Genomic DNA, 16,976 nt, shown 5'->3' with positions numbered 1-16,976 from the left:
GCACTAGTTGGCGTGCTGCACCCACCTGCGGACCTGTTCGTTTTTCAAGAATACATTTTTGGGGTGATTAGGGCAAAGCGCCATTGCGAATTCAACACAGGCATCTTTAGCCGTCTCCGGCGGCTGTTCCTGCTGCTCAATGAGACGGCGTAGGGCTTTCCTTTGCTTTCTGAGATTTGGATTTTCCCTGCTCCCTCCGCATGCAACTATATGCTCCTCCAGCCGATCATATTGCTTCTGCAGCGCCAGAAGCTGCTGTACCATTTTTTGCTGTGACTGCTGCATGGGGCCAATGAGGGAAAGCAGAACGGGAAGCAGCATTAACCCGTGCGTAACCCCCACGACTATCACTAAAGTTGTCATTTTGAAAAAGACGGAAAGCACTGGACTGTCGACGAAGGCCAGAGGAATAACCGCCAGTTGAGTAGACAAAGCGCCATGCAGCAAAGGACCTCCAACAAGCAACACAGCTTCAAATGCCCGCAGCCCTCTCTTCTGGCCCATGCAGTGGCAAAATGCGTGAGTTGTGTGCGTCGCGTAGTCCACAGAAAACCCTTCAAGTACAACCGTACAGAACAACAGAGGCAGAAGTGCAAGACAAAGTGTTGAGCGTAGGCATGCATGCATTAGCCTGAACACAAGCATGCCAATAGACGTCAAACAAAACATCTCAAGTGGAAAGCTAACAGCTGTCCGCAAAATGTACACATGCACCACATTTGATACGCCTCTCCAGGGCCCCTCAAAGACAGCCGTTTGGCTGTCTAGTAACACGATCCACAAACAAGTTTCTCTCGTGTGCAACGCATCCGCAAGGACATTTGCAGCACATCGGAAAACGGGACTGGCCGGCGCCTGTGCCTGTAGACGCGCATTAGTATACTCAATACTGTCTCGTTGAATGCTCACTAAATTTTTACTTAGTTCACTTGCGTGATTTTTAAAGGTATTTTTGAAGATTCTGGGGGAAGCAACCGAACTGTCTTCACGTATGCATTAAGTGCGTCTGTCAGTGCGCCTTATATCTCCTGAAATGTGCTCAAGTTTCTTCAGTGTAACCCTTCAATGAATTTTTGGCTTGTGTTTGAAGTGCATTTGGCAACCTTTAGACGGCGTCAAAAAAATATTTTGTACTTGCCTTCAATGCACACTCAACTGTATTTCAGCCCACGCATTGTATGGCAACAAAAACCTACTGTGTGCTTGCTTTCAATGCTCATTCAACTGCATTTCGGCCCACCTATTGATATGGTGAGGTTGACCATTGTGAGCAAGTTAAGGGGCAAACCCCAAAGCGCCATGAACCCCAAGATAACAACGTCGATTACAAGCAGTATGGCAACTACAATCAGAGCTCCGCGCAGAGACGGTAGCAGGAACAGGGAAACCTGTAATGCAGCAGCAGGACATAATCGAACTCAACACAACCAAATGCGTCTGTTTCATCTGCTTGCATAGGCGTTTCGAAAAAAGCCGTTGACTGTTTTCAGTTGTAACACTCTAATTGCCACTGTTCCTACGGAGTGCAAGTGGAAACCACTTATCCAAAGTCGTTGTTAATCTCTGTCTGTGTGAAGAGTTATCCGAGTTAAAGAACTCACAACAATCACTGCGCACCCCGCACTGGCTAAACTGCTGACAGTTTGGGGTACTATGGCATCGTCGCTTTCAAAGTAAACGAAATTCCGGTTGTAGGCCGCTCCTCGTAGAAGCGGAAACTTCGCCAGATCCGCCCTAAGTAGCAGAAGTCACATCACGAAGAAACACACCGCGCACAAACGTTTATTGTCCAAGCTGCGTAGAAACTTCCACAGGTTTCGGCCTCCCTGCTCTGCAGCCAAAGCTGCCTTCAGGGGCATAGCTCAAGGATAGTCGGTTCAGCAAGTACTCTTTGCACACATCGTGGGCAAATCTGTAAATGCTGCAGCAACAGCCATGATGTGGGGTTGTGGGTAGCGCCCAAAGTTCGAGGGCTTGGAATACCTCAGTTGATGCATGAAGTCACTGTTTTCCTGTGTGCTGGAGAAGTACTTGGGCACCAATACCAATGCCCAGGCTCGCAGCCTGAAGCCGCTGCTCCATGAGAAGAAGGCGGTGAAGCTCGAGCCGAAGGGAGTTTGAAGCCAGGCATACAGCCTGACCTCGCAAGCAGCCAGAGCAACATAATGCACGCAACACAACAAAATGCTAGTAACGCAACGCAGGTAGCAAGCAGGGAACTGAAAATGTAATGCATAAATCAGAAAAGGCTTCGGAAGTAGGGCCGGTATGAATATGCAAGCGAAGAAGGCCAACAATAGGAAGATATTTTTTTGGATTGCACTAGTCCAAATGCATTAGTGTTCATCTGCAAATATATGCCACTGCATTGGTGCGTTAATGGTGCAAAACTTGGGTGGGGAAACGGAGTTCGGCATACATTTGCATGCATGTCGTGGCGCTCTGTTCGGGTACATTGCGAGCTAGAGGCGACTGAAGAAACATGGAAAGACCGTCGTGAAGCTCCATAGTATAGCTCTGCTGCTTCAGTCGTTCATGAAGCTTCTGATACTCCACCTGCAGTGCACGTTGGACAGACAGGGGCAAAAGGGATCCCGAAAAAGCTCACTCCTTGTCTGTGCAAACCCTCCCCCAGCTGAGGCGCTTTTTCTCTGCCTGCATGGTGCTTTTCGAGAATTATCGATAGAACCGTGGTTTTCGTGCACCAAAATCCGCCAAGTGCAGAGGCTGTTGCCTTAGTTCAGCTGTAGCGTCTCACTCGGAACGCCGCTGAGCAGACGTTGTCTGGATGGCTGAAGAAGACCATCACCGGGTCACCGTAGGTGCCAAAGAATTTCTCTTGCATGTCAAAGAAACTCTAATGACAACCGCAAAGAAAGGGAGGCAAAAATAGTTCAAAGAAAACTAGACCCAAAAAGGCGAATAAGTGGAGGGATCTGCAAAAGGGCAAACAAACGCAAACCGTTCTAACAGAGAGCGACCAGGCAGAGAAATATGTATACGATCAGGGGCAATCACAAATACGAACAATCCGGAACCAGGGAGCGCAAAGTCAAGAAGACACAAAAGAGCTGCAGTTTCTAGTTGCGGATTCGCAGAATGTTTGGTATACTTTCATTGTATTGGATACCCTATTTCAACTTTAACCCTTTGGGTGCACTGAGAAAGTGCAGCCTCTGGTGATTCCCCAAACTGGATTACTGTCTAGACACTGCTCCCCAAGCCGTTAACCATTTATCTCGCTCGTGTGCCCCTTCTAGTGTTTTTCGCCGCGAAATAATGAAGCTGAACGAAGACTTAATTAAGGAGGGGGGTGAGGGTCTCATTGCTGTTTGTGTGTATGCGTGTCACCTTCAGCATCGTGCCGTCTTTCGTGAGACTCCTAGGGTCTAATCCAGTTTCAATTTTGAAGCAACCGACGATCGCAGTCACGAAAACAGCAGTGAAAATGAAGAGAAGCATGAGCTTAAAGAAGGGGTTCATGAGCAGGCGAGCCCCGAAGCGAACAAGCACCTTCCTCAGGCCCCTCCCTACGTTTCCCTGAGGCTCAGCTAGGCCATCGCTCCCAAGCCGCTGCAACAGCTGCAGCCGAGCAATCCGTTCCCCTGACCAGCTGCGACCGGTGGTATTAAAAGCCGCCTCTGCTGCTTCTGCTGCTGCTACCACTACTGCCGATCCAGAACCCACGCACAAGTTCACCACCACCTGGTCCCGCCATTCGCTTTCCTGCTGGTGCTGCTGGTGCTGCTGCTGGGGGAGGCTTCCTGTGTAGCAGGCGGTGGAGGTCTTCCTGTAGAAGTGTACTGTGGTCCTTCGAGGCCTTAACTGTCTCACGGAAACACCACCTGCTTTTGATTCACACTTGTTCGCGTTTGCATCTGAGGCAGTTACACCTGTTACTGCTGCTGCTGATGCAGCTGGTAGTTTGCTGTTTGCCTGTAAGGCACCCCGGGATCCCAATCCAGGGCCAGGAGCTTCACCTTCTTTCGGTTGCTCCTGCTGCTCCTGCTCCTGCTCCTGCTGCTGGCGGCGCCCTTTGAGAGCTGGCCTGAGGGCCTTCGCGCGGCGCTGCCGTTGTTGTTGCTGCTGCTTCTTGGCGCTGCTGCGGCTGCTCCTGAAGCTTCCACTCTTGCTGCTTCTTTTGCTTCTCGAGGAGTTGTTGTTTTTGTTGGTGCTGCTGGTTTCCACAGGTTTCCTCTTCCTGGCATTCGCTTTTCTCGCTGGCTGTTTCCGTTGTCGTGTCTTCTTCTTGCAGGTATCTGAGTCACTGGATGTGTTGTCCTGATTTTTGTCCTCTCTCCCTGAAGAGGTGCTAGTGAGGAGAGTCTTTGCGTTTTTCCTGCGTTTCGCCGGGCTTTTTCTGGGCTGTTTCTTCTTCTTGGAGTTTTGTTGCTTCCGCATGCGGCGCGTCTCCGCTTCGAGGAGACGCTGCTGCTGTTGTTGTTGGAGCGCTGCCTCCACCTGCATGGTAATGCACTGGAATATGTCGCTGGCGCAGGCGGACAGTGCTGAGGCATCTGCCCCAGGCAAGCGTGTCTTATCGACATACTGGAGCATGGGCAGGCCTTTGAGCGTACGCATCTGTCTTCTTTGCCGCTGGTCCGGCTGCTGGAGCTGCTGCTGCGTCTGAGTTTTGACGGGAGCGGAGTCCCTCATTATCTTCATGGGGCAGCACCGGAAGATGGCCATGACCTGCCTAGCTGCTTCTGCCTTGGCGTCGAGGGCGAGGAAACCAAGAAAGAAGGTGAGGCACATAATGTACCCCAGGAAGAGGCCGGAGAGACACAGGAGACAGAAGCTCTTGATTGCGAGGTAGGGACTAAAGGCGCCGATGCCAAAGGTCATAAGGTTCGTCAAGGTCGTGATAGTGATACCCACACCGCTGTCGCGCAGTGTCAGCTGCAGGCGGTCTGCTGCGGAGCGCTTGTGCACAGTAAGGCTGTACGACTGCAGTAGCACAAGGGTATCATCGACTCCTATGCCAACAACCAGCAACGGAGCTGCAGCAGCTGTTCCTGTGCTAACAACACCTGACATAAAGCACACACCTGCCCCTCCAAGGTACCCCAAAAGTGCGGCTCCTGCACCTGTCAACGCTACGATGGCCTTCGAACGCAAATGGGAACGGGAAAAGTTTACAACCCACACATACACCCCAATCAGTGAACCCGCCGCAGCTATCAACACAACTTCTCCACCAGGGCCCGCGGAAGAACTCGCAGCCAATTCGTCAGCTGCAGCACTTCGCAAACACTTGAAAACCTGACCCATAAACCCTAAACCCTCGAGGCCGCATCGCAGTGCATTTACTAAACTCCGACCCTAAAGTTGGACCCATTGATGGTGAAATCTAGTACTGCCTTTGGCCGCGTTGTTGCCGGCATTTTTAGTTAAGAGTTTAGGGTTTAGTTGCAGCCAACAGCGGGAACGTCTTACAGAGGCTCCTCTCCGTTTTAAGCCCCATCTTGGCTCCAGGAAGCCTCTCCTCCCGCAGCAGTTGCTGTAGCTTCCTTTCCCACCGCAAGGCAAATGGCCGCAGCTTCGCATCATCCGTTATTTGATACCTAGACACAGCAGCCCTGTTGAACACCTGTTAGCGTAAAACGACAATACGAAACGTAAGTGACCAATGTGTAAAACTTCCAAACAGGATGCAACCCTCAACACGAAGCCGTAGCGCTACACCAAACGAAAGCCATCTAGGAATTTTATGGTAGCGGACGCTGGAAAAAGCATCGGCAGTATTAAATGACCGTTCAGACCCACTATCATTTAAACAGTAGGTCTGTTGCACAACTACGTAAATCATTGCCCTAGCAGAGACAGCTGTGAACACTATAAAATACAACTACACGCTTGGCGCTGATAAGCTTTTGGAACCTTTGCTTTCAGTTGTTGGTGCGGTTCGCTTCCCTGGGACGCCGAAAGCAAGGGGAGAGCAAGGTGAACTACGCCTTCCGATACGACAGGATGTTTCACTGAGGTGGAGCGTGTATGCATGGCTGAAGGCCGTGAGTACTCGCTGGCTGCAGCGGCTGCTAACACTCCTCTGTCTTAGCTATTAGGGTTCATGGGTGAGGATTTCGATTGCTTGCCTGAGAGACAGGGCGGCAGTCGCAGTGGCGTAGCGGCCTGAAGGCGTCAGGCGAAGCCCCTTTGTTGACAATAGCATGTCTGTAGGGAAGGCTCGAGCCAGCAGAAAGGAAGTGTGAAGGGGGTATTCCACCATACTTCCGAACTCTCTGCGCACAATGAAGAGGCATGAACAGTACTAAACAGATTTTGAACTAATACGGAAAAAGTACGGGAGATGACTGATAATTAGCCGCAGCCGCACTGACGCTGCAGCGGCGAAAACAAATGCAAATGATTCCACCATATAACGAGCCCGCCACAGGGCAAAAAAGTGCAAACGAATGAGCTTTTGCTTCGGAGGAAGGACTAAAAAGAAGATTTCATCGACGTAAAGCAGAGTAGACGAGGCGAAGCTTCAGCAGCCAGACAGGTGAATGGAGAGATGGTCAAACTTGGGATTATGAGAAGCACAAGAGGGAAAGAGCTAAATTGTGAAGCAGCCCATTTAGCTTTAAACCCCCAAGTTAAAGCTTTCTACACTTTTATCCCTTATTGCTCAGGAGTTACTCTACCTCTGTTTGCATCATCAGCACGAGATTAGTGCACAATGACTCATAGGTCATGATATTAAAAGCTCCTTTATCATTATTCGTGGTTATGTACAACTAATGCTTGCCATTGTCAACTGTTGTTGCTACCTTTAGGTATAATTTGATTTGCAAATTAATTCGTGTTTTTCTTTCCTTTCCCACGTCCCACCGTTTGTGTCCGTAGGCGAAGATGATACCGTCGGGTGCCTCACAGGCTCCAGTGGAGTCTTTGGAACACAAATTCTGAAATGCATACTCTCCCGCTGCTAAAGGGGGTCTACACGCTAAACCCGTTATCCGCACTCTCGGCAGCTCCCGTTCAGGGTCGCATACAGCGTCTGGTTGCTGCAACTGCGAGGCGGAAAATACTTGCTGTGGCTGCTGCTGCTGAGCGGAAGCTGCAGCAGCCAGCCCTTCACGACGCCTGCGTGTCCCACCACCTGTAGGTGTCCATTGGGGCAGCGGCTGATACTGCGGCTGCAGCTGCTGCCTGAGTTGCTGCTCCACAAAGTGCTGCTGCACCAGTGCAGCTGGATCAGCCCAAGCGAGCTTCCTGGGAACCAGCGTCTGCTGTTGTTTTGGATTCGCTGTCGGTATGTCAGTAGTTTGTTGGTTACTTTGACTTTGCTTTTCGCTATTAAAGGATTCAGCAGACTGCAGCCGGCGGCTGGGAAGCTCCAGTGTATCGCCAGTCTCCGCTACGGCAACCGCTGCATCGGCGAGGGCGTCTCCTGCCTCTTCCGCTGTCACTTTGATGTCCAATATCTTCATATGCATGTCCCAAACTGCATTTAAGAATGAGGCCTCCAGCAAGTTGCTCATTCCGTCGTTAGCAGCTATCAGGATCACCTCACTGCGGGTCACGTTGCCCTGAAATAGCATGCGGTATTCATCTGCATCCTGGAATAACGCAAGAAGGTCTTCACAAAGCCCAATAAATAGACAGATGGAAGGGCACCAACAAAAAATGCCACTGCTTACGAGGAAACCAAATAACTTGGACTGCAACTGCAGAGGCGAACAAGCAAAAAAGCCAGAAACCACGAGACAAACGGACAAACGAGCAAGTTCACCAGGAGACTGAGATAGCAAACGAGACACGGAGACGACCTGGCAGCGGCCAAAAGAAATGCGAAAAAAACGCAGTTTCACACAACGCGCATGCTCAGGAAATCGCAGTTGAATGCAGCATAACGAGGGTATTCGGAAGGTGCCAAGTTGAGCCTCTAAACGTGCCTGCTGGGCTTGGCTGTTGGGAATGGTGTATTGCACGACGCCGTCTGTAGTACTCGTTTTGAATGCCAAACCGACGGATAGACTCAAGCACAGTAACGCGCTGAACACAATGAACTGAAAACTCAAGCGTCACACAGCAGCACGCAACCCCAACCATTAGCCCCAAATACTGAACGCTTGAACCAGCGCTCGATGCCCTTGACAATCAGCACGCTTTACCTTGATAGGGTGGTGGTAAACGATCAGTGCATATCTCCCAAATGCATCTGCAACCCTTTCTAACATCGCATCGCGTGTCTCTGCAGCACATCGGCAGCAGTCCCAAGGCGTCCAATCAACTTGAGCGTAGTGGTCTGCCGCGTCGCTGAAGCTTCCATTGTCGCGCATGAATGATTTCCGGGATTTTTGCGCAGCATTTGAGTTTCCATCTCCAGGTACAAAGGGGTCCTCGGGGCTCCCATGGGACTTGCCAAGAGGGGCTACTGTTGGATGGAACAACACAGCTGAGTCCAGCCGACGGCTCTGCCGCCCCATTTTGCGATAGACCTGCAGCTCTGCAGGTTTCAGTTGTGCAGATGAAGCACCTCACATCACAAGGCCCTTTATTGAGCCTCCAGGCCCAAAGTATGGAACCTCTAAGGGTCCTTGCCAGGGATACGTTCAATAGATGGAACTGCCATTCACAACCCAACAAGACGGGAGGGTGGGAAGGGTGGCAAAAGGCGACACGAACGGAGCACTATTGCACCATGAGTACACCCCATGATTTAACCAAATGGATTTCCACTTTTTGCTATCTCTAAAAACATGGCGACATCTGCTCTGGATGCTGACCGGTACAAACCGATGGCCGCTCAACATTCCCTGAAGAGGAATGATGGTATTGAGTTGTTTTAAGAGCTGCGCACCCCTCTTTCGGCAGCTAAGCAAAAAAAGAAATAAAAGAGGGGATATTCCACTGAAAGAGCAATCATTCAATTTCCCAGGTTTCCAGATTGAGCCCCCTTCTATACAGTCCCGAACAGCCGGGGTGACCTCCCGGTCTGTGCGTGGGAATCGTCGCCTCAACTGCCTCAACTGCGAACCACTCAAGAATTTTCATTCTCGAATTTCCTACTTAAATATATTTTTTAGATAAGGTTAGTTAGTTTCGTTCTTTTTCCCCGACGAAGAGAGTCTTCGCTTCTTGCCTGCGTCTGAGCAGCTGCGCGCAGCTGCTAGAGGAGCGACAACGGCCAATTCTGAGTGTCCAAACTGGAAAAATTGAAGACTAGACGCCTGACCAAATAAATTGAGCCAACATTTTTGCGGTTTTGCAGATTATTTTCGTCTTATTTCATGCTTCTCTCGGCTGTATACTGGCAGTAGCATTAAGGCCCCTACCAGGTACGAACGTAGAGCGGGCAGCCTGCTCGGCAGACGGTCCCACGGGGGAATTCACCCCGTTCGTTATTAATATTGTTTAAATGCCGTGCTTGCTTTCACGGAACATAATAACTCTTCGGTTGCTGCCAGTTTTTCGCACAATTGTTCGCAGGCAATTCCTGCACACGCTGTGGCTCCTCCCTCCAAATACCAATGATTTAAGAGGGCATTTAAGCGCTTCATTAACCAACCAAATGGATAGGGATAATGATGCCTTTATCTCGCTGTTTAAATAGAGCCGAAACATCAAGTTTCAGGTCCAACGCAAGGCACAACATCTCCGGACGATGCGACAGGAGAGCCTGCATTGGGACCTAAGCAGTATAGCAGTGAGCACAAAAAGGATTCAACACTTTGAAAGGCCGTTTTGTATGAACTGCAATGCTCAGCATGTGTTACCCCTGCCAGCGCATGGCCTCTCCGATTTTTGGCACCTGAGTGCTTGTTTAAATTCGTGGAGGTACAGTGTCAGCTGACTGCTTCTCCTTGCCATTTTCTCCTTTTTCATGAGCTGAGTACAGAGTATGCAATAATATGCGTGGAAAGCAAATATGCAAATTAGCATGATATGCAGGCTAGCAAGCTTGTAAATGTTCTACTGTGCTTTCACCCAATGCGGCCTGGTACTTGAGGAGGTATACAGATGTGCGTTTGATTTCTATCCTTGATACGGTGTAAGGAGCAGGCGAATTTTAGATCAAGCAACTGGCATGCTAAGAAACCATCGCCTGCCCGCTGTGTCGCGTGAATCGGTTGTTAAGGAGGGGGGATTGTCGAAAGCAAGGGGCGCGAATGCGGGAGACGGCGTCATGCACCTGACGATGCTCTCTTTCGATTTCTGTCTAAATAACTTGCATGCTACGCTAAGGGGAGGAGGTTATGAGTGTAGATTCAAGGGGGTAAATTGCGGTTGTGCGTTGTAACTCATGACAAGTCGCCTTCTCATCAGCCCCCGCCCGTTCTACTCCGTATTCAAAAAACTTGTAGACCGTAGGGGAGGCCAGCCGTTTTTAAGGATACTCATACCATAAGTATTTTGACCCTATTATTGGTCATGAGTATCCTCAGCTAAGCTTGATGACTGTTGTTCCCGCGGCCGCTGCGCGTGAAGCAGGCGGTTGTGTAATAATTGGACCGCCACAAGAAGGGGCCAACTGAGTGTTTCACAACTATTTAGAGTAAGTGAATGCAAGAAAGGTGGCTTCGCTGTGCTTAGACGTGGGTCTGCCTTGGAACATTACTTGCAACGGGATGCAGTACAGATCATGATCGGCCTGCTCCTCTCCTAACCGACCACAGGCCCTTTGCTGCTGTGCTCCGTACTCCCGGGGACTGGAGGAAACGATTGCCCCCTCTTATGAACTTGCCTTGAATCTATTGGCTCTACTGCAGGGTAAAATGGTCCTCTGATACGATCTTCGTTACACGGAACGACGCCAGGCGGACCACTCTACTCTGCAAACCGTGCTGCTAGGAGACCCCACAAGCAAGCACGCCGAACACCCCCTTTCACCCATGCACCAACGCCATAGACAATTGTTTAACACTTCCCTGGCCCTCAGTATACAACACGGACGTAGTTTAGAAATACATGCATCCGCTCTAGGCAGAGCACGCTCAATACCTTGGAACTATTCGTGGTTATTTTTGGCGCCTTTTCAGGAAGCAAAGTACGATGTGCCTGAGAAATGCAGTCGAATTACTATAAAGAACAATTTTCCCCCCAAAGGAGGAAGCGGGGGGCCCTGAAAGCCCCGGAGGCCGATTTGACGCTGCGCCGTCCACCTTCACCATGGTGCCAAGACACCGCCCAGTCGCTTCCCACAAGACACAATAATAATGACAAAACGCCTTTTTAATTGATGCAATTCAGTAGAACATGAATCTTAATGACAATGAGGCGTAAGTGACGCACAAGGAATCATGAAAACGGGATACCCGTTCGCGAGTGGGCGCCGACGACGACTTCGATCATGATTTGAGATTCGACGGATCATTTCGGCGCTTTTGAGGAAATATCGGTAAAATGATCAGAGGGAAACTCTGGGAACTTCATTAATTCTCTTTGAATTCCCTTTTCAGGTTCTCTCTGCCTGAAGCTGCGCGTGCGCGTTCTATTTGCAAATGAAAGTCCGGCAGTCCGGGTTGGTGCGCTTTCGGCCTCAATATTCACACAACTACTTCATTTTGAAATAAAATATAATCGCATATGGTCTAGGGGCACTTATTTCAAAGCTATTCGTCTTAATGCAGCACAAACTTGCCGCCTGGGGCCCCTAGCGGCTGCCAAATGAAGGGCGGCATCTGTTGGGGTGGGCAGGCGCTAAGTCCGTTTGCAGCAGCAGCAGCAACAGTGGCAGCATCAGAGGCAGCAGCGGCAGCAGCAGGAAGATCTACAGCCCGAAGCGAAGCTGCGTCTCCAACAACAGCAGCAGCTGCAGTGGCGAGGGTGATTGGGAATGCTCTTGTCTAGCCATGGAGGGGTGTTGCCCTCAGCTGCGGCGAAAGCCCCAAATGAACCCTCTAAAGATCCTTCAAACGTGTTTTCTGTAGGCTTGAAGACGGAAATTCTGCTTCCTCACTCTTCAGCCGCTGTACGGCAACCAGAAGGCGACGACGCCACTGCGGCTCTCCCGGTGACTCCTGCGATCTTTGATACTCGCAGCAGAAGCAGCAGCTTAAAAGGCAGCAGCAGTGGCAGCAGCTGTAGCAGCAGGAAAAGCAGTAGCCGCCGCAGCAGCCGCGGCAGCTGCAGCAGCGTCCGCAGCTTTATGAGCTCCACGCTTTGCAACAGAGGCAGCAGCACAAACAGCCCCCACTCCCGAGCTTCCGCCACCATTAGAAATACAGGAGCAAGCGCAAGGATGGGCACAGGGCCCCTTTGCACTGCAGCCCCTGCAGGAGGGAAGCGGGAGGAGACGCGGCTCTCCCGGCTCCTGAGCAGGATCTTTGCTGCTACAGCGAACAGCAGCAGCAGGAGGGCCTGCCAGCAGCAGCTACTACTACCTTGTTTGATTGGCGACCCTTTCGTCTGTCTGAATGTTGACAGGAGGGTTGGTGTTGCTGCTGGCACTTTACTGGGGCGGCTCTCGCTCTTTTACTCGCCTGCTACCGCCTCCCAGCAGCAGCAACAGCAGCAGGATGAACAGCAGGAAGGCCTTATAAGAGGGGAGGTGCTGCTGCCTCAGGCATACAGCGACGACGGCGTGGCGATGTGCTGGACAGACACCACGTACCTCACGGCAGTGATAGGAGCAGCAGATGTACGTTGCTTTGCTGCTGTTGCTGCGTGGCGGCAGCAGCTGCTGCTGCTTGCTTCTAGGAATGAATTGGCCTCGCGGGCATGGGATATTGTAGTTATTGGCTGACGTTGAGAGTTTAGCGTCTAGGGTTTGGTGTTTGTGCGTGTGTTGGAGCTTGCAGCTGGTGCAGTGGAAGCTGCCGTCGCTGCGGTGTATGGGGAGCGAGCAGCTGTCCTTGTTTGCCAGTCGCAGCGCCTTCAACTCTGTAACGATGAATATGAGGCTGCTGCGGCGGTGCCGCGAGTCGGGGCAGCTGCTGCTGCTGTACAAACACTGCAGCAGCGACCTCGCCGCAATGATACTGTTCAAGCTTCAGCATCAGCCAAGTTCTCAAGATGACTCAACATCCTCTCCTGCACCCCTGAGCGAAGAGAGGAAACAGCTACAAAAGGCATGGGCATGCGCTCTGGCAGCAGGCGTATGCACACTCGACGAGCAGCAGCAGCAGCAACAGTTGCAGCTCACTCCCACACATAGCGCCTGTCTCCTCGGCACGGGCGCCGCCTGCATAATGGACCTGAGTAAGATCTGCATGCATGTAGAAGCTCTGTTTGTTTTGTTACACGCACGGCAACGCCCTCTTAGAGGGGCGTTTGCCTGCGTGCGGCACGCCTCAGCCTGTGCCGTTGGCATTATCTCGTGTTGTCTTCTACTTTTTTGCTCTTTAGTTGCTAGTTGTTGTTTTGCTGTTGGTGTCTTGTAGAGGAGGGCAATTTGTATGAGCGGTACGAGGCGCAGTACTTCTGCAGATTATGGCGGAGTGTAGAGGCGGCAAATCTGACGGCTTTGGACTTCAACGGTGACTTCGTGCTGTACGTACACTTCAGCGCCCGCGGAGCATGTAGCCCCCAAAGCAAAATCCTCTGCTTGCATGCACTCTGCCAGTGCACATCCACCATGTACAGACAACGCACAGTGGTGTGCTGGCAACCACTGCGATGAGCAATTCATACCCGTGGGTTGCTGCTCTTGCGGCGTGTGTCTGCTGCAGCTGCTGCAGCAGCGACGCATCAGCAAATACGCGCTGGTTGTTGGTTGTTGATGCACGGGGCGCCTCTAGACTTGTTGAGGAGAGTCATGGGTGCGTAATCTCCACAATCCATAAACCCTATGCCCTCTGTATACGCTGAATTGTAAACTCTTGCATAAATCACCGCGAGGCATGGATTGTTAAGAACTCGGACTCGACATACTGGGAATATCTGCTCCTGCTGCTGTTGCGCCTGCTGCTGCTGCATGTGCTGCTGTGATATCTGCTGCTGTTCCCGAAACTGCTGCTGCTGCTGCTGCTGCTGCTGTTGTCGCAGTTGGTGTGCTGCTCGTCGCAGTTACATGGAAGAGTTTTTGGTTCATCGGCAGGCAGCGCCTCGGCATCTCCATCAGGCATGTTTTTCCTCTCGTTTCTTCTTGGTAGTTGCTGGCGACAAAGCCATTGCTGTCTTTGACTTGCGCTTGTCTTTCTTTAAATACTACGCCTCCCGCGCGCGCGCCCTGGGGCTCTGCAGCAGCAAATCCGCAGCAGCAGCGGAGGCAGCAGCAGCTGCCTTCAGCTGCTGTGCAGGCACTTGCGATAATTACAAGGGCACGGACTCTCAGCAGCAGCAACATTCTGCAGCAGCATCTGGCTCCGGCTCAACCTCTCGGCTGTTGAGGAGGCAAGGCGGCCTTGCTGCTTCCGCGGAGGGTTGGGATTCGCAGCGTCCTGAGGGCTCCACAGCAGCAGCAGGAGCAGCAGCAGCGGCAGCGGCAACGGACTCGCCGCTGCAGTCGCTTCCTCTTTTGTTCTTGCGGTGTCTACAGAACGGCGCCGCGCTGAGGCCCAAAGAGAAAAACAAAAGAAAGCGGCTGAATTCCAATCTTTTAAGGCGATTCCTTGGAAGTGTTGGAGTTGCAAAGGTCAAGAAAGGCCAATGCTTGGCTCTGGATGCACCGGAAGCAGCTGCAGCAACAGCTGAAGCAACACCAGCAGCAACAGCAGGACGCGGTGGAGGCCTTTCACAGAGCCCCAAGGCAGGCGGCAGCGCTGCTGGAGCAGACGATGAACTGCTGCTGCATGTACTTGGCGCTGACGGGGCAGCAGAAGGGACCCATCCTAACACTAGCCGCAGCCCGGATCCCCAGCTGCCGCAGCAACAGGGCCAGCAGCAACAGCAGAACGATGTGCATTATCCGTTCTTTTTGTTCGAACGCACCCTGTTGGCCTTCCGCGTGGCCGACGCGTTTTTCAGGTTTTGTTCATTGCTTCTGCAGCAGCAGCGGCAGCAGCAACAGCGTAGCAGCCTTTACGCTGAAGACGCAGCATCAGCAGCAGCAGGAGGGGCGGCCAAGCCTCCGGACCCTTCGTTTGACAAGCCCTTCGTCAGTAGCTGTTGTTCGGCCTGCCTGCTGTTTTGTTGACTCGTTCTTGTTTGTATATGAAGTTCAGTTCTCTCTTAGCAGCAGTATATCATCGGAGCAGTAGGAGCCGAATACTGCCTTGGTTGCCGCTGCTGCTTACGCTGTTGTGTAGCAGTTGCTTCCATTTGTTCAATATGATTACATTGTTTTTATCCTCATTGCACACAACTATTGTCATTGTGATCATCATGCATGCGCTATCCTTCACAAGTCCTTTCTACAACTATTATTTCTTTTAGTCTCCCGCGTGTGACCGAGTGAATGGAGTTGCTGCCATTATGACGTGCGCATGCTTCTCTAAATCATCTTTATAATACATATCAATTATACATGCATTGCGCAAAGATAGTGTAATTTTTTATGCATAATATATATTTGTATCATTATTTTGTATATTTGTATTGGGTAGCAACAACAGCTTTGTTGCTGAACGCCTGCTGCTGCTGCAGTAGCCCCTTTGCCTCTGTGCGGACTGTCTTGTTCATCTGCTGCAGTGTGCGCTCGACTGCTGCTGTTGCTTCCGTTGCTGCTGCTGAAGCATCTTTCCTGGTTTGCTACTGTGCGTTTCCGCAGCGGCTGTACGAACAGCGGTGCCGGGTCCTGTCGCTCAACACCGGACGGCAGGACTTTTGTTTTTTGTCACTCGATGCCTCCGGCTGTCTCCGACTTTTTTCCATCTTCAGAGATAACCCATTAACAACTTTCTCAGTTGGGAAGGCACAATTCACCGCAGGTTAGAGAGGCTCCTTCTCATAATTGCAACATTATTTGCATATATACACAATATGTGCATACACGCATATATATATATATATATATATATTATATATATATATATATATATATGTCCGTATATTGTAATATGCTTGCACTCGTATATTTGTATAGATATATGTGTGTATATTTACCTGCCTGCATAAATTTTTGCATGGAGATATATGCATTCATTTATGCGCCATCCTCAGTACGTATAAACATCCTCCGTACATATAAACATATGTATATGGGCCTGTATGTATCGCGGTCTTGGGCTCGATTGGCCAGTAGCGGAAGCATCGGGTTTATGGTTTAGGGTTTATGGCTAGAGTCTCCTCAGGTTGGCCATACGTCCTCTCATCTGACGGCCCTCTTGCTGCATACACCAGCGATTACGTGAGTAACTGCTGCTGCTGCGAATGCTGCTGCTGCCAGTGCTAGTGCTACCGGACCTGCTGCTGTTGCTGTTACGGCTGCTGCTGTTGCTGCTGCAGCTACTCGCGGTGCTTCGGGTTCTGTCTTCGAAATTGCGCTCTCAAGGTGTATGCATTTTCGCTGCCTATTTGTTTGTCAGGGGGTGTATGGCCTGCTGCTGCAGCAGTCTGTGTTGGGGTTTAACTGGGTCACTGGGGCGGAGGCTTTCTGCAGAATCCCCTTCGATGCTTTGGAGAAGCAAAACGCATCGAACAGGCATACATCTCGTTCTCCTGCTGCCTGAGAAGCAGCAGCAGCAACAGCAACAACAACGTAGCGGAAAGAGCAACGGAAAAACAGCAGTAAAATTGCAGCAGCAGCTGTACTAGCAGCTATGCGCGGGGCTGAAGGGTCTGGAGCAGCCGCCGGGTTTGTCCGGAAGTTTCAATTAATGCGATTAAAGTTTTAAGAAGAATACATAAATGCATGATAAGTGGCAATAAGGGCCAAATAAATGATAAACTGCAGCCGAAAGAGGCCTGCATGCAGAGGGTGTGCATACACCACAGTTATTTTTTCTTCAGTTTGTTGTTTTCTTCAAATCGCCACACGGCAAGGCCAACAAAACAGCCGATGTGTGCAGGAGGTGTCTGTACACCGAATATGAGTTGTACTTGCACCCCAAATGAACAGACGCGAGGGTTTTACAGAGAGACCGCCGCTATCTTTATAGACCCTAACAAATCCTAAACGGAACACTTAGCGCTAAACACTGAAGAGC

The 16,976-nt window shown here is 51.0% G+C and overlaps 2 protein-coding genes across 2 annotated transcripts; one reads left to right on the top strand and one right to left on the bottom strand.

Annotated features, from left to right (window-relative positions):
• Window positions 1-3: 3 nt before the first annotated feature.
• On the bottom strand, window positions 4-8,435 carry EAH_00016620 (AAEL001299-PA, related; the record flags this gene model as incomplete). The annotated part of the gene is made up of 12 exons (XM_013393942.1): window positions 4-554; window positions 1,241-1,388; window positions 1,602-1,734; window positions 1,984-2,136; window positions 2,420-2,556; window positions 2,759-2,857; window positions 3,352-5,234; window positions 5,437-5,590; window positions 5,723-5,813; window positions 6,835-7,565; window positions 7,647-7,775; window positions 8,121-8,435. The coding sequence occupies 12 exons, from the start codon at window positions 8,433-8,435 to the stop codon at window positions 4-6; spliced, it is 4,524 nt and encodes a 1,507-aa protein (XP_013249396.1).
• Window positions 8,436-11,221: 2,786 nt separating this feature from the next.
• EAH_00016610 (hypothetical protein, conserved) lies at window positions 11,222-15,025 on the top strand (the record flags this gene model as incomplete). Its single annotated transcript, XM_013393941.1, has 8 exons — window positions 11,222-11,228; window positions 11,409-11,474; window positions 11,647-11,775; window positions 11,880-12,589; window positions 12,750-13,149; window positions 13,332-13,440; window positions 13,620-13,709; window positions 13,936-15,025. 8 exons carry the CDS (start codon window positions 11,222-11,224, stop codon window positions 15,023-15,025), a joined length of 2,601 nt encoding a protein of 866 aa, XP_013249395.1.
• Window positions 15,026-16,976: the final 1,951 nt, after the last annotated feature.

The sequence above is a fragment of the Eimeria acervulina genome, genomic scaffold, assembly GCF_000499425.1.
Source record: "Eimeria acervulina Houghton genomic scaffold, Eah_scaff104, whole genome shotgun sequence".
NCBI classification, from domain to species: Eukaryota; Apicomplexa; class Conoidasida; order Eucoccidiorida; family Eimeriidae; genus Eimeria; species Eimeria acervulina.
The sequence above is the reverse complement of the archived record's forward strand: the minus strand, read 5'-3'. Positions and strand labels throughout refer to the sequence as shown.